The sequence below is a fragment of the Ascidiella aspersa genome, chromosome 1 (assembly GCF_963924565.1).
Source record: "Ascidiella aspersa chromosome 1, kaAscAspe10.2, whole genome shotgun sequence".
In the NCBI taxonomy this organism is placed as follows: domain Eukaryota; kingdom Metazoa; phylum Chordata; class Ascidiacea; order Phlebobranchia; family Ascidiidae; genus Ascidiella; species Ascidiella aspersa.
Genome location: NC_139447.1, coordinates 10,042,648 through 10,067,223, shown reverse-complemented (window position 1 = coordinate 10,067,223; position 24,576 = coordinate 10,042,648). Strand labels below are relative to the sequence as shown.

Sequence of the window (24,576 nt, the reverse complement as noted above, 5' to 3'; positions counted from 1 at the left end):
CCTGCTAACAAGTGGAGACACATATAAAATAACTACTATACACAAAAACACATCAAATCTGTTTAATTAAAACACATCAAATCTGTTTAATAAATCAAATCTGTTTAATTAACTTTTACTTTATTAGTTAAGGAGCAGTTTGTGCCATGATTGGAATTTAAAGTATGATTGGAATTTAAAGTATGGTTGTCAAGTGCTATATTAGTTGAATAATTAAAAAAATATGTTTTTTATATTATTATTTTATATGCATTAACAAGTTTGCAACACTTAACTACAGAATGTCTTTCAGCACCCAATTACAAGCCTGGTATGGTGAATATTTTAGTCTAAAAAAATTTAAACAACAAAAAGAAATCTTTAGATTAGAACCCATTCTAATACCACATAAATTCAAAATAATTTAACTTGGACCAAAACCCTATAGGTATTGGATATAGTGGATTAGGTATTGGGTATATTGGGCGGAAAATGTGGTAGGATTTCACACCAGCACCTTGTTTTGCCTTAAAAATGTTTCTGTGGAAAGTATGGCAAGTGCATCCGCGAGTTTTTTTAACATTTAAAGTGCACCCTAAAAATACTGAACTGCTAAAATACTGCTTGTGCACCTTTATTTATCCCATGTATGCAATACAACGGAAAATTATAAAGTGCACCCGCAAATCCCTGAAGGTGCACTTTTTTGACCTTTGTTCCCTGTCACCCAGATTTTCTCGGCCGAGCACCAGCGAGATCTCGTCAAGATCTACAATACTTTCCAAGTACTGGTTTAGAGCTAGATAAACATCTTATGTAACAAACATTTTATAAAATCTGGTATTATTAAGCATACTTAATTTGTATAATTAATTCATTTTTAATTCCTATATTCCAATTTATTTATTAAACTAATACCACCCAAATAGCGTTTAATATTGGCTTACTCTCAACCTTACTTAAAATCTTATATACTTTATTAGACAAATATATAAAATCGAAAAAAAAATTGTCCAATACATTACATTATTTAAATTAAAACAACTGTTTACCCGTTGCATTGTAATACAGTTATGTAACAAAATCCTCAACATGACGCTAAGAACTTTCGATTGGTACTTTACTTTTAATATCACGTATACCTTTCGTCTTACGAAAGACAATTACGTAAATTTTGAGTAAACCATCGCGTTATGAAAATAACTCGTAATAAAACTTATTATGTATTTTACTATTTTTTTCTCCAAAAAAAGCCTGCTGTTCCTGACAAACTCAAAAATCCTAAAAGATTAGCCAGCCAATTAACAGACAAACCGCAAAGTTTCAAGGCAAGAGCAGGGCCAAGCCAGGAGAGAATACGTTGCACGTTTGAAGAGCTTTAAGTTTTACTCAGTAAGTGGACTCACTCCCATTGAAAACCAGCACTTCCGAAATGTTAACGATCGTCGTTCGAGCGACACCGAACCGATGTGACGCTGGGCCGAAAGTAAACAATCAGCTGATTTTCGCCAGTGGGGATAAAAATAGAAAACTCAAACAATCGGAGGAACAGGCGTTTCATAGTATTTGAAAACATTTCTATTAATTGGTGCGAGATTGAAACCCACTCGAATTGAATTGAGTGAAAATTATAAATTAGTGTACGGTTAGGAAACTGGGACATTGAAAATTACCAGAATAGCATAAAATCTATCGAGCTTGTCATAATCCGGCGGATCCGATAAATTTAGATGGCCTAAAGCTGGGTTAAACATTTTAATCTTCTGTCTTCAAGCGAACAATAGCTAGCTGCTGATCTTAGCCTGGGTTCGCACTTTGCAGAGATGGTTTCGTACTTGTGCAGAGAGAATACATTTGCATGAACACAACGGCAAAAAGCCAATTAGCCTATTACTATCGCTGCGTCTAACAATAATAAAAAATACCACTAAGTTATGCCCCTATTTTGTTGCACTTTCTTGTCTATTGCTAAACATAATTTTCTTGGGGCCGCATAATAAGAAAATAAAACATACTTTGCAAACGCGATTTAATTGGATGCTTTGCAGTCGAAATGACACCATGGAAGGATTTAGGGATTTGTCCAGTTTTTTTAGACAGAATCCTTTCAAATTTCGTTTTTTAAAGAACTGGAAAAGAAAGAGCAATTCACTCTAATCTAACCCATACGCTGTTTTGGGTTTAATATTATTACTAGCCTTAAAAACCCAAGTATCATTATTATTAAAGGTGCTGGTACTACCATCCTGTGTAGCGCTTAAACGTCGTATTTGAGACTGGCATGAGATAAATTTAATTTCATAAATCAAATTAAGTATTACAGGAAAAATTGTTGACACTCCCAAAAGTAGGGCTCTGATATGTGCTCTTCTAAAAGCATTTATATTGTTTTTCGGAAACAACGGAATAATCCTTTAAAAACACTGCTAACCGTACAAATGTCCTTCTTATTTGCATTTTGGGTTTTATGTTTTTTTAAATAAAACTTATAGCTTTAGTATCCATGTATTTTGTTAAAAAAAGTTAAGGGATCTACCAAATTTTCATGGTAGGCTATAGACCTGGAAAAAACATTGCCGTTGTTTTCGTGTTTTTTCTGTTACTTTCGCTGCATATTGGTAAAGCTAAAAATTGTTCTCATTTAAAGCGATAAAAAGCTGGTAGGAAAAGGCTAGCTTAGATGAATATTGTCGTTCAAACCAGGCTCAGAAAAAGAAAAACACACAAAGACAGATACAGTATCTTGTAATGATAAAGAACGAAGCGCTGTACAACAAGCGAAAAGAAACAGAGAGTGGTAGTAATAACGGGAATAAGTGGCCGCGAAGAAAAAATGGATTAAACGCAAAAAAAGCGAAAAGAAAATGACCTCTGCCTTGTCGTGTAAAAACGAAACATTTACGACGGCGGTCGAACTGTGCCAAAAAATCGAATACGTATTGCCATTGCTTCGTTTTGGAACGAAGGAGACGAAGCGAAATACAGAAAAGGCTTTTACAGATGGACGAAGGCAAACTGGTTAAACGAGCTCAGCAGCTCCCCGGTACCGTTTGGTTTTATTCCACCTGTTGGCTGGATAAAACCGAGTATTGTAATATAACCTTGCCAAATATATATTTTTTATAAACACATGGGACGTTAATTTGCCCAGCGGCGCCCGTAAGCCCACACATTCGTTGCAATCTGTCGCAAAAATTATATTTAAAATACCGACTGTAACCGTACGCGCGTTTCGTTTGTATAGTGTTTTTTCTCAGTTGAGAGATACGGTTAAGGTTTGTCAAAGTGACAGAGATTTTGCTGTACATCGCACAGGCATAAAAAAAAAAGCAAAAACAAATCTATCGACAGTTTCAGGCCGGTCGAGTGTTCGGAAAAATTCCAATTACAAAATCCAGATCCTTTTCCGAACGCCTAACCTACAACCAGTTAAGTGCCAAGGAATACTCGGGTTGTACGCAGGGACACCAAACGCGCACGTCACGGGTCGAGTGACGTCTCGCAGCAGTGTACGTCATCACTATACGTCTTAAATGTCAATGAAAATCACCCAAACATAAACAAGCTGAAAAGCAAATGTCGAAGCCACCGCGTTGCTTGAGAGGTTGGTAAAAATTGTCTCGTAATTTGGCTGTGATATTTTAGATATGAACAAGTTTTTTTATGATTTTCGCACATGACAACACACATTCACCGTTCTTTGCTTGCCAACAGTGCTACGCGTACCAGGCCTTTAGGAATATCGATTTATTGTACTTTTTAAAGTTACTGTTTTAGAGCAGGAGGTGTTAAACTGGGCCCGTTGACAATTTGGGGTACTTGGACTAGTTTTGGGTGGTCCGTGAAAGCTTATTGAAACTTTTTTAAAAAAACGCGTGAACTTAGTCTGGATTTCAGTTTCATATTTGCACAAAAGTTGGACGGGAAACAGCAGGTTTCTTGAGTCTATTTGTTTTAAAACGACAACTCTGAAAAATGTCATGTCGATCTTGGTGCACGCTAAACAAAAGTTATTTTTAAGGTTCCGCGTTAAAAAAGGTGGCCCTTTATCGCTGACTTAACATGACGAGTTTTTTGGCAAAGTTTCTTTGGGATTATTCATTTTCAAAGAACGTTTGAACAAGATATGGGAAAGAAAATATGCAGTTTTAAAGGTAAGGTTAGAAAACATATTCTATTTTTCGGCACATTGTAGCAAGTGTAGCCCAGAGGCAGCTCGGATTTTGTCAGGACTCTATGAAAGCGAAAACAATCAGCAGAGAAAAAAGGTTATCAACGAATGGTTTGCAAAACAGTCAACAAAACTATAATTAGGTTTAATTTTAATCGGACTCTTTTAAAGTTTCTACCTATCATTTAAAAAGCAACACGGACAAGACAGAAAAGAGGCGTAGAAGGAAATAAAAATCAGCAACGGCGTAAAACGCAAAGTGATACGAATGTTGGTTGCGGGGTTCGGGTCACTAAAAAACATGTCATGTCAGGAATAGAGAAGAGAGATACATTTTGCTGTTTTTGTACTACGTTTTTGAATGGTATGTTTTTTTTACTATACTGTTTTTTGACGATAAGAACACTTTTTGAGATCGTACCAGATCGGGACAGATTCTTTCACTTGACATCGACTCGGACCCGATTATATCGGACATTCCTAGAAATGGTGTGCTCTTATTGCTTCATTGAATTTGGACTTGAACTGGTATTGGTTCCAAATAAGCGAGAAACTCTAGATGGTAACACCACAAGGAAAAAAAACTATTAAGGCCGAGTAGAAAACGTTACTGTTCAACGATTTCGAATTAATATTCGAAAATAGCAACGCTCCGAATCGTCAAAGGCATATAGAAAGTTTGCAGGAACATAAAGCTGCGAAGCACAGGATTTAAGCAAACCAGGATCTTTGACTACGGCCAAATTGACAAACGCGATAAAATTGCAGAAAAAAAAGTATTGAAATTTTAACTAAAAGTCACTGTTATACTGTAAAGCAGTGTTTCTCAGCCCACAATTGGGGTCGCCGACTGCAGTTCTTTTATATCGGTATTGTTAGATATATTGAGATTAGTTCTAAACAAGATTTGCGGAAACAAAGACTTGGATTATATAGATATTAAATTCGAACTTATTATTTCTAATGTTTATGTTTTGTACATTTTAAGCTTAGAAAAGTTCAGTGAAGGGAATCGGGTCGCCAAAGCTTCGCCGTTATTCTTATTCTTAGGATTTGGGCCGCCGTAAAAAGTTTAAACAAGTTTAAAAAACACTGTTGTAAAGCTTTACAATATCAACAACTATAGTGAACTTCAATCTTAAAGAACTAGGAAATTCCAATAATTACAGTTCGGTGTTATTTCGAAACAGATTTAGTGTTCAATTATGCAGAAAATTACAACCCTGTTAGATTAGACTTTTTTGGACGAAAGTAAGGTACACTGAATACAGATTCAGCCGGCATAAAACAAAAGTTTTGGCAAAACACTAAAAAATGGTTGGAATTTTTTCAGATGTACAAGTACAGGGTTGCCACACACTCTTATAAAAAAATTAAACAATCAAGGAAAATTATAAAACTAAAATTGGATCACTTGACGTAGTTCTGAATACAATTCGAAAACTAAACAGTATAAATGCCATCGTTTGGTTCAACAACGGAACCTTCTAAACATATTATTGAAGTTACACATAAATTTATTTAAAGGTCCAACGTTGTAGCAACCCTGAATTACTTGTTGGGGATCAATGCGAAATGCTATGTTATCTGGCATTTATTAGAAGCGTTTAAGTTTATGAATTGTATGGAAAATTTCCAGGCTTGAAAAAAACAAAACACGACATTTACGTTCGTTAACTGGAAAATGGCATTTGCACAGTTACTAGACTCGAATAAGTAAAAAAGGTCGTACTCGTTGCGAGTTCGAGTTGGCGGACAACCCCTAGCAAAATGTGCTCAAAATGCGGCCAAAGTTTCATTGCACAGCGTGTGTTAGGGAGTGAAAAACCAAAAGAAATCGGCACTAAAAATGTAAATCGGCCAGAGAAGCGAAAAGCCAAATTTGGTTAAAGTTCGTGATTTATTTTTGGGCGAGAAGATATTGAAAAAATCAATTAGAAAGAAATACACGCTAGGGTTATTTAAAAAAAATTATGTCTGACTAAATCCTGCTAAAAAACTGTTTAGAAGTCTCAAAAAATTGAATGACTTAATAACTCGCTTAAACGCCTGAAAACGGGCGCCCTACGAACACAGATGCAACGCGTTGGTGAACGCGCCGCCATTATTTATCCCGAATCGCCTGGCCCATAACGGTGGAGGGGAGACGGCGCCGTGGCACGTCACGGGCACAGTGTAGCGGTGACATCATCAGTAAAACGGGGAAGCACCCTTACTGGCCGTCAGCCGTCCTCGGGCGGGGGAGTGTACCAGCCGTTCTTCTCGTGGATTTGAACCAGCTTTTGAAAGGATTGCTGTGCACGGGAAAGACTGTACGAGGTCTGCAAGGAAGAAGCACGTGTTGTATTGTTTATATCTGCGAAACTCGTTTGTATTAAGAATAAGAAAGCAGTATTGATTGGAACACAATACACAGTTTTATTCAGTAACTTCAATTAAAGAGATTAAAGCCATTATATTTCATCGACATTTTGCTGTTACAAACGTTTCGGCAATACCTCTTGCAATCATCAGTGTCACAAATATATTGGCTTTAATATTTTTAGTAAAGTATTGATTGGTTCTGTAAAAGGGCGATATTTATGAAATTCAAAACCATAGGCAGCAGGTTTCTGCTTTATTAATTTTATTATTAATTTGCTATGTATATGTATTTCACTCTACATATAGGAACTGACGATGCCAGTATAGGCGAAATATATATTTCTTTAACAAAACGTCTGTTGCTGGTTTTACTCGGGTTTTTAAACTTAATAAAAAAAAGTAAAGTGACACACTACAAAAAATATTTTTTCTTCATATATAATCGCAAGTTTGGCTTGCTGACATACAATTATAGCAAACAGAACGCTATGCAGTTTCAGTAAAAGCTCCTGTAAGAACTCTGCAAACTTCAGTCTCATGTGCACTTTGTGTACGACGGACGAAACATTGAAAAAAGGCGCGAAACGCTTATAAAATTGTGATATCCGGTCGTTCCTAACTCGATTTCGACCGAAAGAAAACTTACTGGCGGCGCGCCGAAGTGGATTCTGGCCTTTCCCTTGGCCAGGGTGGCCATGATTTGCATAATGAGCGATTCGATGGAGTAGGCGCTGCTCCAGCCTTGCTTGGTGAGCAGCTCCATGCAGATGGCACCACCGGCTAGGACGAAGCTGCAAATAGGATACTTTGTAAAAAATGTGCCTTCTGTGGTTTTTCTTTATGTACCGCGCAACTTTTTTAAAAAACTTTTTTGTGGGTTTAAATGGGCATACAGGTAACCATGCGGTGCTGAATGTACACTATCCATAGAACTGTTCATTATATGCTTTTTAGCTGATATTTCCGAGCAATGTATTAGCGACAACTGTCAAGTTGTGATGTTATTGTTTTTGTAGAAAGTGTGTTGAGAACATTTTCATAGATGAAGCTAAAAGAATGCTTTGCAAGAAAGTGTAATATGCCTTCTGCGGTTGTGACTAAAATGAACGCCTCGAAATGTAATCGCAGGGCAAAGTTTTTTGGAATGTCTGGCTTCAATGACCGCTATGACATTTTCAGTGGTGTTTTATTTAGGTGTGTTACAATTACTAGGTATGTCCGATTATATCAGATCGGAGTCAAAAAGTGGAAGTATCGTTACTCGTTCGTTACTAGGGTGGTACCTGTGCAATACCAAATTATTATAAAGTTAGTCATGATTTGCGATACAACACAGTAATTTCTACCTTAAATGGTAGATTTATATAAAAAATAGTAGGTTAACAAATAACAACTGAAGATTAATAATAAATTTCAAAGCCAAAAAGGTCGAGTAGATCGACAGCATCTTGATTAAGACGTTTCGATAAGATACAAGCTCGTATCGAAACGTCTTAATCAAGATGCTGTCGATCTACTCGACCTTTTTGGCTTTGAAATTTATTATTAAGCTACATTACAGATCCGTGCATAGTGTACCCAAACAACTGAAGATATACAATAATCGTTGAAACAAAACAAATTCTAAATTCTGACAAAAATTTGGTATCGAATCGCGACACTTAAGTTAGCGTTTCTTAACCGGTGCGCCGTGGAAGGTGGCCAGCTGCGCCAAAAGAAAATAATAAAATGTCACAAAATGTCTGTATTATTGTTAGAATTGGCGACTGAAAGTTGATTCCAGCATTAAGACCAAAATTAGAACAACATTAAGATCAAAACAAGGTTCGGAATAAGATCGAAATAGGACCAATAGCTAAAAGTCTAAATGGCCAAAATTAGGCTTAAACAACGTTTTACATAATCCCAAATCTCCTGGAACTTTACAACTTACTCCCCCAAAATTCAACTCTAAACTTAAATTCTACCCATACCCATTACCAAAACCCTTTTTAAGGGCAAACAGTACGGTGTCAAAACAGCGTCCCCAAACGCACTGTTTAAAACATGGCGCATATACGTGGACACTAGAAAAGCCGACACGGCGGCGGGACGTCTAATCGTCTCATACTCATTACCTGTGGATTTGGATGTTATTTAGGCCACTTAGGCCCATGTAGCAACAACTTACAAGTAATCGAAGACATATAAAAAGATACCCAAACAAAGTTATTCCAAAGAAGTCGTGACAATTCACAGAGGTACGGTGTCAAAAGGTCGAGGGAAAAATTTCGTGGACAAAACTAGCCAAAAACATCGTGCCGCCTAAACAATTGGTATAAACTATCAAACGACGGGGTCAAACGGTTCAGTGAAGAAAACAATAAAAAACGTGATCAGCAAATCGCCCTCAAAAGTGGAGCGTGTCGCGCCCCAATAGACTCTTCTTTTGGCCGACGTAATCATCGAGGCCATTGTGACGTCACAAAGTGTAGCGCGTGCGTCGCGTCGCGGGAAGTTCGTCTATACACGTGGCTCGTGGACTTACAGAGATTCACTGAGTTTAGCGATCAGCTAAAGCGATGCTACCGTTCTATAACAGCCAGGTTTGGCGCACTACTCGCTGATAAACCGAGGGCTTTTATGTTCTAGTAACACAAATTGGACTTCATAGATTTAAACGCGGCGCAATGTATTTACACGTCGTTTGGAATGAACGGATTTACTTTAAAGTTTGAAGTTTAAACGGACCAAAACACAATAAAAACAGATAAAAAATCGCGAAAAAAATGAATTCATATCAATCCGACAAACAAGCTTTATGTTGGACAAAAAGTACCGCGATTCGATCCTGTACCTTGTGGCGTCATTACTATGCTCAAATATTTAAGCAAAAAAATGTTGTAGCGCTGGGAACCTTTGTTACCTTAATTTTTAATATACTATTTTTTTTTTTGATGCAAAATCGCGAAAAAAATGAATTTACATTGTAAAATTTGACGCAAAATATAGCTTTTTGGAGGGGCATGTCCAGGTGGGTAATCCACCCCTGCTCACAATGCTCTTAGCCAACCTGGTGACCAGTAAACTGTTGCCTTACTGGCCTATAACATAAAAACCCTGTCTGGTGTTAGACCTGTTTCAAAATTCCAATTTCCGTATTTGATGGACACAAGTTTGTATCGACGTACGGCCGGCGGCAAAAAATATAGTCAACGACCGCAAGTTGTGCACCCCTGGTCTAGACAAATCCCAGAACAAAGTATGTTGACGCATATCAAGAGTGTAAATACACAAGCCAACACTTTCGCTTTGAACACTCATTTACTGGTAAAGTTATGTTGACGAGCGATTTTTCTTTTCGATTTTAAAATTAATCTCTGCCTGACGGATATGTGATGTCAGTTGTTAGTTTAGTAATTAAAAAAACACAATTGCTGTGTAAATTTTTCAAAAACAATTGCGAATGCTCATCAGTTATATTAAAGCGTGGCTATCCCATACTAGAGCTGGGCAAACTACGTCAAGCAATTTTAAAATTTAAAGATAGTCAAAACAAGGATATTTAGACCTTTCTTTTGAAGGCAAACACACTTTGTATTTCAAGAATTTAAGTCCTCCCTTTAGACCCAGCCTTACAAGATATTTTCTATTTGTCATTCGACCACCTGTCAAAACAATTTCACAACCCTGGCCAGTACGGTTTCTCGGAAAGTTAGAGTCACATGGCATTCACTTTCGCCGCATATCAGGATCGCATCCCAAGTAAAATGAGCAGTTAAATAGAACAAAGGTCATATAACCTGCCAGCAAGCCATGTAGGCTAGCACATGGCTTGGGCGCCTGTCATAGTATCAGATAAACGTGCTGTCAACAAAGAGCTACAACCAGTTCTTTCCGGATTTCCACATATTAGAGTAAACACGTTGTGGCTCAATTCATGAAATCTACACCACTGCCATTTGATTTTGACAAAACAAATCTACATGAAGCCAAATTTATCGAATTGAAAACAGCGAATGGTTGAGGTCGTAAGTTCGAGTCTCACAGAAGGCTATTTTTTTAACGGCCAACGCATTGCTTGCATATCAAATCCTTGACGGTCAAATGATTTAGGTTAGCTTTGCTGAAGCAAAGCAGTGGTTTTTCACACTTTGAGTGACAAGCAAAAATAATACAGTCAACGCAAAGAACCCTGGATCTATGTTGGAAACGTAGTAAAAAAGTTAAGTAATCTCTTTCAAATCTATATCGACATAACAACCAAATCCAAAAAACTACTGAGAAATTGAAAGCATCATCGGTATATCGAACCAACCTACAAAAAGACTAGGCCATACAAAAAGATTGCAAATACAAATCCGACTTCTTCAAAAAACAGTTTTATGATCAAAGCTAAAACATAAAAAAGCTGTTCAAAAATTTGCACCAAACAAGAGCCACTCAATTGAAAAACCATGCATTACACACAAACTTCAAATCGCGAAAATTTAGGCGCAAACTTAGTAAAAATTCTGTTTTACCTTACACCGCGACATTCATACCATCAAATGCGTCTAAATCGTTTCTCCAAATGTTAGATGCGTGACATGTTGTAATAGTGGTTATATCAATCCGACAAACAAGCTTTATGTTGGACAAAAAGTACCGCGATCCGATCCTGTACCTTGTGGCGTCATTACTATGCTCAAATATTTAAGCAAAAAAATGTTGTAGCGCTGGGAACCTTTGTTACCTTAATTTTTAATATACTATTTTTTGGGGAAAAATACATGCGAAGTGCAAATGTAAAGCGTTGCAGCTATCAAACCATGGCTAAAAATGATGGTATAAATCGTTATCGGATTGAAACCGGTATTTTCCTACTATATCGGACGAGTACTGAACTTTGCAAGAGCATCAGATATGGGCCTAGGTGCGATATTTACGGACATTCCAATCAAACTAGAGATAGACCGATATTACAGGCCGATATTCACTCCTACTGTTCAATTGCTATCGATCGGTAAGTTTGGGCCTATTCTGGCACGATATGAAATTATTATGTAGTGTTTCCTCAAAAACAAGCAAATTTTCTATTTAATGAACTTCGGAATTCGTCGTTTGCTTTCAGATACATGGCAGACTGATTTGTTTACTGTTTACATTATTATACAAAGTTAATATGCAAAATAAGTGTTTTAATTAAATATGAAGATAAAATGAATGTAATTGTATTATACGATCGATTAATTGAAGTTATGACTGTATCTAGTATATCAAAACTCCATAATTAGGTATATAAAAACTCCGTTACCGGTATCGGTTGGCAAAAACATAAAAAATCTGTTCGGTATCTTCCAAAAAAGCGATATCGGTCAATCTCAAAGCAAACCTATCACTAACAGCAAAAACATCACAATTTGATCCACGAAACTTACCCCCCGTTCAACACGGGACACACGACGCGCACAAAGGGCGGATCGAAGGGGAAGTTGTCGCGGAACGAGATGCTAATAATGACAGATGCCTGGCCGCCCTTCGCCTTGAGTTTCTTCAGGTCGGAGTAGAGTGTGCTGTCCGGGTCCACCTTGAGTATCTGGACGTGCCATTCGTAGAGGCTGTCGTTCACCAGCTCGACGCTGTAGCAGCCTGCGCAGATGCCAGGCAGTGTTGTAAACAAGTCGTTTGTAAAATACCACGAGTGCAAGTATTCTTAGACAAATACCAAATTAAGTCCCAGTTATTTTTTTGTAAAATGACAAGTCCTTAAGGCAAGTCTTTTTGAACAAATAATAAGCCAAGTCGCAGTCATTTGTGAAATAACTCAAGTCCAAGCAAGTCGCAGTCAAGTCATTTGTAAAATAACATAAGTTCAAGTCGAGTGCTTTGTAAAATAACTTAAGGCGAAGTCAAAAAAGTCATTTAAAAACAATAAGGCGCACTTGAGTCAATTCATTGACTTAACGCTATAGTCGCTATCGCAACCTGCGTTTGAGCGAAGTTCGTGTAACGTTTTGACAAAAGTAAATCGCGCCTTTTTGTGCGTTTCTAATTTAGGCTATGTTGGAAAATTGGCAAGTTAAAAGTAAAAACCTTATTAGTGTGCCACAAGCTAAAAACTACTGTGTTATTCAGAGCTACATCATTACAGGTACAATACACTAAGTTTTAATGCTGTGCAGAATTGTTAAAGGCGTTAAGCGTATTACAAATTTAACTTAAAAGTAACTAGATTACAGCCAAACCAAAAAGAAAGAAAGCGCATCCGGTAAAAAACATTACCTTTCTTGAAGCTCTCCGACTTGTAGATTGCTTTCAGTTCCTTGAGCAAACGATCGGATGCTTGCACAGAACCAGTGACGCGGCCCTGAAAGACAAGCACTCGTCTTGATAAATCAACTATTAACAAGGCGTTCTCAAGTAGCCCAAGTATTGTCGTTTGGGTTAGGGCGTCGTATGAATAGAGTCGGTACCAATGGAGCGATCACTGTGTAGGTTGGGATAACTTTTTAGGTTTTTACCAATTGTTTAGGGATTCAAGTAAATGCTTTTTAAATTGGTTTTTAAATAATATTTAAATTCAAATTAACGAAACCAAAAGCGGAAGAGATTTACCAAAGTTACGAACTTACATGATACTTATTCAGGCCCAAATTATTTCACAATTTATTTGGACAATCGCAATACTGCTTTAAAAAAATGTACACGGCAAAGATTCGAACGATTTTGCGCGTTCCAGCGCTGTGTCATCGCGCAAAAAGCTAATAAAAAAATGGCAAACCGTAAACAAACTATTTAAAGTTTGAAATTTAATCTTATCACTAGGGCGATTATTTTTTGACTTGCCAAAAAAGTCAAAATTTACACGTTAGGTCAAAATTTGTCAAAAAATTTTCAAGTCAAAATGGAATAAAAATGTACATAAATCGTTTAAAAAATTTAAAAAAAACTATAGTCAGCTTTTTGAAATTCGTCGTTCAGTTGTTTTGAAATTTATCGTTTAATTTTATCAAAAAAATTAGTTTTGCTTTGTGTTCAAAGTCATTTTAACCGTACTATATCTTATTTGAGCAATATACGGTAGAAAAAAACGTGTGATTAACGACGCCTAGGTTATTTAAATCAATGTATTTCTTGATGTTGAAAATGAATAAAGAGTTATTCGAAACGTCCAAAATGATACCTACTTCTGTATGGGCTTTGATATTCTTATTACGTATTTCTAACAGGTTTTTAATTTTGCAGGTCAAAATTTGCTATTTCTTAATTCAAAAATAATCGCCCTACTTATCACCATTTCCCTTTAATAAGTTTAACTCGAATTAGCTAGAAACGTCAAATCGGACGTCAATCATCAAACGCTCTATGTAGTTGTTAACACGTTGGGCAATGCCAAACTTTTTAGAGGAGCAATTCAGATATTTCGAGGCACTATCCACCTTATGCGTTCGTCAAATGAATAATGCATGCGCCAATGCTTGCTGCAACTTTGGCATAGCCTCGGTGGAAAATTGTCAGATTCCTTTTTGGCTGTAAAAACTTAAAACTTAGCCGTTTTGGTATCAGTAAGCTTACGAAAGAAAAAAAAGAGTTTTTTGACTCCTGCGTTAACGCTCTACCGGGGTTGTCATACAATTTTTAAACAAAGTCAGACTTTTTAAAAAAAATTTGAAGTTTTTAAAAATTTAAAATGGGATCGCTCAAAGTTCTGTAAAAATAATTCGAAAACATAAAGTATAGTGCCACGGTCTACAAAAAAATGTTCAATTGTTGCTTAACGACACTTTAAAAAACACATGAATCAAGCAGGACACAAAATAATTTCATGGACTATTGAGATATTTTTGCAAAAAACACATGATATTTCAAGGACTTTTTGATATCATAAAATTTTACAAATTTTATGACTTTCTACGTACGTCGATGTAGTCCTTGCGCTGGTTCTGCTTTATCCTGGTGAGGACGGCGAGGTTCTCGGTGGCAATCCCGCTCGTTTCCTTACGAGCTTCCTCCGTCTCTGCGGCAACATCCTCCTCGAGAGCAGCGTCGTCCTGCAAAACCAAAGTCGAAGGGCATATTTAAAAAAAAAGGCCGAAGGTATAATAAGAATATCAAAAATGCCAGTTGTGTTGCTAATATTCTTGCTTCAAGAATTAATTAACTGCAGCAAGATTAAAAAAATAGAACGATTGCGCATGTTTGGTATTGTTCCAATACTCTGATGACAAACAGTTGTGGTCTATGTGTGTCGTGCGTAATTTGCTTTGTGTCACCGGCAATACTCTCACGTATATGCGTCACTGCGTCACTTCTACTCACACGTGTAATTTTGCACAAGCATTTATTGTCGCTTTTTTTTATTCTTATTAACTCTTACTACAACCTCCAACCATTATGCTCAAAAGGTTTGATGTCATATTTAAAAGTTGATAAAAAACGTTTGCCCGTAATGAAAAATTTCCTGAAAACGCATGAAATAAGTCGGCGGTTGGCAAATTTTTCGCACACCATGAACATTTTTAGGCGCACAGATTTATCCCATCGTCATTTGTGTGACATTGTTGGAATGACGTCATAACGTTTCGCGAATAAGTGAATTTGTATTTTCCCAGATGGTTTTTCCAACCCGTTGGAATTTCACAAAAACGACTTTTTTATTTTTATAGCTGTTAATTAAACAAAAAAATTACTTGGTTGATCATGAAAAAGGTCGTCAACGTAATATTTAAACCACAGGAAATATATTCGACAGTTTGAAGACGACTCACAGAAATCTAATTTTTATTTTTATTTAACTTTAAAATATTACAGTTGTTAAACTAGACTTAAGGCAGTTGATGAAATAATAATATTATGATTATTATTTTTTTTAATATCGGGATCTAAGCCTGCTCCGACATTTCTAGTTGTTGGTGTTTTTTCGGTAACTATAGTATTCTGTTCTTGTTGAATAAAGTTGTTTTGGATCTTTTTTACAACTTCTGTGGTTTTTCTTGATCTAGACTTAAAGCATTACTTATGGCAAAAAACAAAAGTTTATAATTTTCCGTCAACGACAAAAACTACACGTGTGAGTAGAAGTGACGCAGTGACGCATATACGTGAGAGTATTGCCGTTGACACAAAGCAAATTACGCACGACACACATAGACCACAACTGTTTGTCATAGTTACAGGACAATACCAAACATGCGCAATCGTTCTAGTTTTTTTTTTAATCTTGCTGCAGTTAATTAAATCTTGAAGCACGAATGTTAGCAACACACCAGACAAAATATTAATGCCAAAAGGTTATGCCCTACATGCCAGTGGTGGAGTGGTGTTAACAAGTCATTTTGTAATGTTTTTTTTGTAAGTCCCAGTCAAGTCGTTTTTAAAATAACTCAAGTCCAAGTAAAGTCGTTTCAAATAAGGCTAATTTCCCAGTCCAAGTCATTTTCCAAGTCAAGTCCTAGTCAAATCATTAATTCAAGTCACTGAGATAAAAATAGAGCAATAAACCATAAAATTGATAAACTTGTCTGATTATAGAAGTAAAAACCTCAACTAACAATCTAAACACAACATAAAGTAAGCTAATTCATATTACGCAAAAAGTTAGACAATAACTCGATATTATATAAAAAAATGCTAATTTCAACCAAAATTATTGGCAGGGCTGCGGAGTCAGACTCGAGGAGTCGGTTTGCTTTGCTGGAGTCGGGACTCGGGACTCGAGTAAGACCACGTAAAACTACCCGAGTCCCGAGTCCGACATGCGCAGTACCAAACTTTAAAAGTGATATGGCCGCCAACTGTAAATTGTAAAGGCGGAATAGGTTATGGTGGAATATTTTCCAACCATGTATTCTGAGTGAAATAATTATACGACACCCCTATAAGTCGATTGCTGAATATCCACGTCATTTTAGTTACGTATTTTTGGCGGAACACAGGCTGCAGAATCGAGTCGGACTCGGGACTCGACAAAATCGCACATTTGACCGCACTCGGGAGTCGGACTCGGGTTTATTTTTTTGACCGGAGTCGGACTCGGGTTATTTCTAACCGACTCCGCAGCCCTGGTTATTGGTCCAAAAGACCTAAGTCAAGTCAAATCAAGTCATTGACTTAAGTCATTACAACACTGATGTATGCCCTTGTATAAATTTACTGAAGTGATTTTTTTAGTTACTGCTCTACAACGAATGCTCTTTTTTGACATGCCTATTACCTTGCAATAAAAATGGGCTTAGCACAATTGCAACAACTGTATGAAAAAGGGTTACCCAGGAGATATATTACTGAAACTGCAGCACAATGCTAATTGTTTTTAAAAACTCAAAAGGAAACAACTAGGTTTTTATAGGGAGTAAACTTACGTCATCATCTTCGTCTTCAGAACTAGAGACGACATCCATTGAACGTTGCTGCAAAATAAAAAGCTTCTGGTAATGAAAATATTGTTTTCACAATATTGTGAGGAGTGATTTTAACTATGCGGTAGACATGGTTTTGCTCTTTGTACAGAAAACGATGTTTCTAATTTGTAAAACAGAGAAACAAATCAAAATGTAAGACTCTTAGACATTGTACTACTTTTTGTGCCACTGACAACCAACACTTAAAAAAAAGACTGGCAACCAACACTTATAAAAAAAAAAAAATATATATATATATATATATATAAAATTTTGCCCAAAATTCTTGCATTACTTTAACTAAAACCGTTATTCTAAAGATGTAAATATATCGACCTTCAGTGCAGTAAAAAATGAATATAAGGAAATTAGTTGAATGTATGGCGTTTTTTTGTGAAATCTGGCAGAAAACTGAATTGGTCAGAATAATATGCTATCACCTTTAATCCAATATATACTATCTTATTATCTCAGGAGTTTCTTATTAACAAAACCTAAATTGCCAATACTTTGAGAGCAACCTTCTAACAAATAAATTCACATCAACTGGCAAGCAGTTTGTTTTTATAACATGTTTACATTTTTCTAGATATATATATACCAGGTATTTTTTTTACTTTTTATTTCACTTTTGTTAAGATAAAAAGCTATATTTTGACTAAAACATTTAGAAAAGGTTTATATATACATATGTGTTGGCTCATTTTATTTACCATATAGGGTATGTTTTGTTTTATCAAACAGCAAACATATAATTTAAGAAAATATACCAAAGTAAATGTAAGCATATTTTTTGTCTCTACTAAATCTGAAAGTAAACACACAACTTGAAGGACAGGCTAATCTCACCACTGGTTTTGGAGTCTTGTCAAGTTCCTGTAGTTGTGCTGGTGAGGAAATTGAGAACTTCTTGCACAGCTGCGTAACTACAAACTTGATCATTTCGGTGATCTGAAACAGCAATAATGATGATTTATTATTGTGTTTACCTCCTAAATAAAGCTGGGAAATATTAAAAGATAGCAATATATATAAGTATTTATACTTTGACATTTACCTGTTTTAAGGTATTTTTAAGATGTTCAACTATGTGTGAAATTAATATAGCTATACACACTACCTCTATTTTTAGAAGCCCTGCTTTTAGTTACCTTTTTTGCTTTATGTCACTCTAAAAAGACTCTTGTAATATTACAAGAAACATATTGGAAGTAATTGATATAGCGCAGTTCATTCAAATGGGTTTCCTTCACATTAACCACCTCCCAATTTTAGATTGTATTTATGTCTCAAATGTTGCAATACTGCTCAATTAACCACACTTTTAGAATCAGTATTCAAATGGTTTCTAACTTTTCTTTGTTTCATTTTTTTCTAACCTAATATGTAAATTTTAAATGAATGCCAAACCAAATCCCTAACTGAGTAGTACATTGGCTAAACAAAAGATTGCAAATGCAAAGGGGCCTCATTTGAAACAAAAATGGAAGGGTTACAGAAAGGTGAATTAATACAAAGGGTATTGTAAACTAAAAAAAAATAGGTGGGTAAGGGGCAGCTTATAGCATTTAAAACCAGTGTTCACTTTATTCTTCAGGGTGCAGCAGTGTACCTTGATTAAAAATAAAAAACTGTCACACTCACACACATACATTTCAAATGGAGGAAACAACTATTTTGGTCCAAATTTTGGCAATCATGTTAAGTACAGACTTGTGTCAAATAATAATCCGTCTAAATGGCTCACAGTGCATACAGTATAGTTATACCAGCAGATAATATGAAGTAATAAAGATTTAGTCTAGTCACAACTGGAAGAAAAATGTGAGTCGATATTAACAATAAACTGTATTGGTCAACCACTGTTTTCAATTTCATATTCAAGCTACAGTCTGATAGAATTTGGTTGGAAAAATAGGTACCATATATTGCGAAGTAATCTTCATGTCTGCTAAATCTTTCATAACTTGCATAACCATCTTATCTTCAGAATCTGAATACCACATAGGTCTTGCAGCAGGATAGGATTCCTAAAACAAAAAGGAGTTATATGTGTATAAACAAAAAAACTGTGTGCAGCATTTTTACCTACTGGTTTAGAATGTAATTTTTAAGCTTTCTAATGTTAGGCAGGCAGAGAATTGACTAAATGTGTTTCATAAAACTCTTCTATCAGGCTGTGGTGTTTTTATGTTTAAAACAATAATATATATACACATTAAACATATTTAGTTTATGAAAGCACAACAATGGAAAACAAAGTTACAAGGCAAAAACAGAACAACTTTTTTATTGAATATATATATAGAATATCATTTTATTTTGGGGGGTGGCTTGACAATGTTAAATATGTTAAAAAATGGCATGTCTTGTTCTTCGCTCTGGTAACTATATTGCAACAAAATCATATATATGGTGAAAAGAAAATTTTTCTTCAAAGGTACAAGTTCCTTAATTAAAACCTGTTTTAATCTGTTTTTGCTACCCTTTTAAGTATCTTGTGACTTATTTTGTTTTGAATAGATAAGAGTTTCATTGTCCATTATGACCTTTACAGCAGACTAATAATTCTTAAAAAAGCCAAGCATATACCAACTTGCTCTTAGGCATTATAGATTGTCTGTCATAATAGTGACTTTAAATTGATACTTGCAAACCTTGGTACTAAAAGTTCTATCCAAGAAAAGGCTTAATATACCATTAGCCTTTCATAATATTTAATATATTTGTTTGAAAGATGGCAAGACATTTTTTACCATATGTATAATATAAATATATTTTATGCAATTCAGAAAATTACATTACTTTATTCAACAGAGAAATCATTTATAACATTATTCTGGTAAAATGTATCTTGTGTTGACTTTATGGACTGCCTTGTCATTTTAAGTTGCAAGCAAAACACCTGGTACAATTTTTCATTCAATGATAACACAAAGCAGGTTTTTGTGACGCCCATGCGACGGTCATCCCAATTTGCCAAAATATCAAATATAGTACAATTTGCACAAGCAGGCAGCATATTAATGGATATCAAAAAATATTTTTTGAGTTCACAAAGTTATGGAACAGTGAAAACAGGGTTGTGTTGTGGTTAGCCTCCAAAAGTTATCCAAAGCTGTCTTATTAGATGGAACAGTCGCTATAAGCATCGATTTTTTTTTATACAGTCAGTTCAATTGGCAAAGGTGCTGACATACTTACAGAAATAGTGCAGTTTATCTCATGCTTTCCAGTGGGACAAATAAACTTGCAGCAGACCTCGTCAATGTTTGCGTTGACCACTTGAAAGACAGTGTGATCTTTGGAAAAAGCAGTGGCGATGTGACGAAGTTCTCCCTTCAATGAGGCCAACGGAGGAGCTCCTTTTAATGACGCCATCGGTTGGTTTTAGGACGGCTTTCCTTTTTTTAAATTGCCACTAAAATTTTACATCCTGCACTTAAGGTTAAACAATCGGGTAATTCTAGAAATAAATGACTTTTAGTAGAAAACCTTAGAAATCTTGCATTTTAAAAAAACTTCTGATGTCTATATTAGTGTGGCTAGTATCAAACAACTAACTTTTTTTAAATAAAAAAATCAGTTTTAAATAATTTGTTAAAATCTGTCAAAAAGGAAGGGCAACTAACTGGAATGAAATTTCTATTTTGCCTTTCAATCAAGGATCTTCGCCACAAAGCATTTCTCCAGACTGTGGAAAGCTCCACCAATGATAACAACCTACATTAGTTTTAACACAGGTACAAAGCAGCGTTATTTTTTAAATGAAGGATTATATTTTTTACACGGTCTTATGCCATAAAGCTTTAAATGTGTTGATTACGATAAAAACAGACAACAAAACTTCTCTGTAGGTCAAATCAGTGCAAGATAATGTAACTAGCAAAAGTACTGGTGTTTTAAAGTGGAGAAAAACAGTCAAGGTACTTTTTATCATACAACTTTGGCATCAGCAACACACACTATCTTACTTAATAAATACAGTTTTAACTCAACCTTAGTTTGCGCAAAAAAACTATTTTTTTGTTTGTATAAAAATGTAGAAAGATTTAAAAAAGTATTCTTTTAAATGATTTAAACTTTGGTTTAATATGAATCTGGTCTTAAAATAAGGGCAGGAAAATATATAAGATTTATAAGAAAAAAACTCTATGGTAAATTTCTTAGTAAAAATGCCAGCCAAGCTAGTTTTTATTGAAACAGGGCCAGTCAGCATTCTGTGGCCTGTGCACACCCGATACTTAAACATTTGTGTGCATACCTGGATTGGTGTATTAAGTATATACTGTAATTTTGGAAAAAAAACTGAGTTGCTGTAGAATTTCCAACCTAACAATGCCAACTAACATGACAGGCATGGTTTCTGTGTACGAAGTCTATACTTAATTATAACAAAAAACTGTGCTAGTATAGAATCCTACAACATTTCCGTCGGGGCGTTTATATTTCCTAAATTAATTGGATTTATATCTTGAAATTTCAATTTGATAACTTGATTTGATACTGTAAAACAGTGGTGGGATTCTACACCAGCGCCCAAAAACTTAACTAGCAAATATACTTCCAACTAATGTTTTAAATTTATTACAGGTGCTCTGTATTAATTTACATTTTAACATATCTATCCCACACTGTGACTATAGACAGCTAAATGCTATACATTTAATTTAAAATGATAAAAGTCACCAAAGCAATTAGAGAACTATATTAAATTGCAGAAAATACATCAAACAAAGCAACAAAGGAATTTACTTGACATTATAGTAACTCCACCAAAGTTATTTAAAATATGACACAATTACCGGTAGTCCGGTACTGAGAAAAAGCAGAACTAAATGAAAATAAATCAACTAAGGTAACTATTGGAACAAATAATGCAAGTAAGCTTCAAAAAATGTTATTTTACTAAACTACAAATATTAAAATAATGATTTTATTAAAATGTAGATATAAAAATGGTGTAGTTTTTAAGAAACCCTACAAAACACGAAAGCAAATCGTTATGTTATATTCACCATGTTTCTTTTTAACGCCAAAGCCCTGTTTTAAGATAACAAACGATAACTATAAAAAATATGCAGCTTTCTCTCTAGTCAAGTCGAACAATAAACTATCAAATTTAATTCGATTACGACGTTTTATTAAACACTTTTAAGCAACAGCTGTGTTCAATCTAGAAACAATAGAATCTTTGTTGAACGAAGTTATTGAGCCATATTTGTTATGTCATATATTTTTAAAGGTCGGACGAATAATTTTTAAAACTTAGGGACGCAACAATAACTTTTTTTTTTTTTTTTTTTTTTTTTTTCTTTTATCTAGTACAGTGGTTCCTAAACTGTGGACCATGGCCCAGTACATAGGGTTTAGCTGCTGTGTTGGAGATAGCAGTACTTGTAAATATGAAATCCAAGCAGCATAACCGTCTTGAAGTTGAGCAAAATATTTGTTGTGCCCTGCCATCAACAGAGCCAAGAATTCCGAATCTTGTAGCCAAATTTCAGGATCATGTTTCTTATAAAAAAATTGATAGAAACCATTTCAACTGTTTTTGAGTAAAATTTTCACTGAATATGTTTGTGTCCAAATTTAGAGCACGTGGTGAGCCACGAATCGCTATTATATAGACATTTGGGCTACAGACTAATAAAGTTTGGGAACCCTTGATCTAGTAAATCGATTTATAGTTTAACTACCTAATCGTTTTTATCTTAAAAAGACATGTAAAACAAATTAAATACCGCCTGAACTTACCTGTTATGACTATCAAATTAGCAATAAAACGCTGTGTTCCAAAAAAACATCTGTCTTCTGTTAACCATAGTTAACAAGTTGTCATTATGTCACCAAATCGCCAAAACCTGACACCATTTCGGCGACCCATTGTCAGTGGACAAATTTGTAACACCCTGTCATGACAATAAATCAGTGCTTCCCAACCTTTTTCAGTTCGCGACCAACTTTTAATGCAAGTTTTATTGTGCGACCTACAACAAGATATGACCAAACGAATGAAAAACAAATAAATGAGAAAAATAACAATGTATACACGTGCAATACGCACTGAAGTAGTTAATGCGACACAAGACAACTAATTGTTACGTATTTGTTTCATTGTTGCATCATTGTTACGTAAAGATAATGCAATAATTTCCCCGACTAATACCAGTGCCTAATATTTGTAATACGGTACCGTCGAAATTGGAAAAGTCTAAAACTCTTCGGAATAAGACCTAAATGGCCAGAATCGGGCCTATACAACAGTTTATTTAACCCTAAACCGCACATCTAAGTACATCCTAACTCCCCGGTTAATTTCAACCCTAACCAATTTTCTAACCCCATCCATATTACCGCAAACAGGATCAAAAATCCAATGACAAAAACCTGCGGCGCCCTAACGGCCGAGGTCAAACTAGGGCGTCCAAACGTCGACACCAAAACGGCCGGTGCCCGACCGATGACCCGCGATCGTCCCATAGGCTCTCTCTACAGTTTCAAGCGTTATCGTGTCCCTTTAGGCTTTATTCCGTTGAATTTAAGACGAATTCCGACAGATTAGTTCTTATTCAGACGATTCTATTATATGCTGTAGGCTACTGGATATTACTGCGTATTTGGCTTTATTATGTCGTTGGTCTTAATACTATGGTTTTATAGATTTTTCTGTTTTAAGTATTGCATTTTAGGTTTTATTGTGTGTTCCCCCTTAAGCCCATCAGAGTAAGGTCCAAACCGCCAGAACAAGATTTAAACAACCTCTCACCAAACCCTAAACCCAAACTTCATCACTAACACCCATTATTTCCAGCCCCGACCAAAGCTCCATTCCAGAGGTTCCCAACGTTGGCTAGTTACAAGGGGCGGGGGCGGTTTTTTTGTCATTTGGGAGGGACGCTGACCGCACATAAGGGGGCGTAAAGTAAAAGTAGGTGTAGCGCACGACTATTTACCGATTAAGAGATTTTGTGTTTATTGTGCAATTTACGCTGTAACGGTTTATGCCCCAGATTTATTGTCTACTCGCACCAAAGTGTAAATGCTAAATGTCCTGTTCCGCGATTATCTCGGCGGTCAGCAGTTTGATTGTCGGTAGCTATTTAAGACCGCTTTCCGCTTGTAAAAGGAACTTCTTCTCAGTTATCGTCTTGCTGTTCGCAACCTTTGATATTTGCAATTAGCATCTACTATATGCTAACTTGTCCGCCTTCTATAGTTTAACTGTTTGTTCGCTTATCAGATAATGCAACAATTAAAACTCGTGCCCCACACAGGCCTACGTACTATCCGAAATATTTTATAAACAGTTCAAACAAAAATAGTAACAAACAGCATTGTAATATGTAACATTTAACCTTAAATTGCAACTTCTGTACTGCAAACTTGAATAGTAATTTCCCGACTATTGTTACGTAATACTTTGCTTTCTTATTTAATGGGGACTCAAGCCATAAGACCGAGATAAGAAAAACACCAACGTCAGAATAAAACACAACACTTTAAATTTAACTAACCCCAAACCCCACTCCTAAGTCCATCACTAACTCCCAACAATTTAAACACTAACCCATTTTCTAACCTCACACATACCATTACCCACCAATAACCGCAAACAAGACCAACAATTCTGTGCCAAAACAGCGGCGCCCAAACGTAGTCACCAAAACGGCCGATCGTCTCATACCCTCTACCCACAGG

The 24,576-nt window shown here is 35.7% G+C and overlaps 1 protein-coding gene across 1 annotated transcript; it reads right to left on the bottom strand.

The window, feature by feature from the left end:
- Positions 1 to 3,536: 3,536 nt before the first annotated feature.
- Positions 3,537 to 20,336, bottom strand: LOC146167403 (ubiquitin-conjugating enzyme E2 Q2-like). The gene is made up of 9 exons (XM_083395058.1): positions 20,080 to 20,336; positions 18,798 to 18,905; positions 17,725 to 17,826; positions 16,837 to 16,884; positions 14,395 to 14,526; positions 12,758 to 12,842; positions 11,914 to 12,124; positions 7,161 to 7,305; positions 3,537 to 6,471 (listed from the first exon to the last, which is right to left on the bottom strand). Exons 1-9 carry the CDS (start codon positions 20,254 to 20,256, stop codon positions 6,373 to 6,375), a joined length of 1,107 nt encoding a protein of 368 aa, XP_083251184.1. The 5' UTR covers positions 20,257 to 20,336; the 3' UTR covers positions 3,537 to 6,372.
- Positions 20,337 to 24,576: the final 4,240 nt, after the last annotated feature.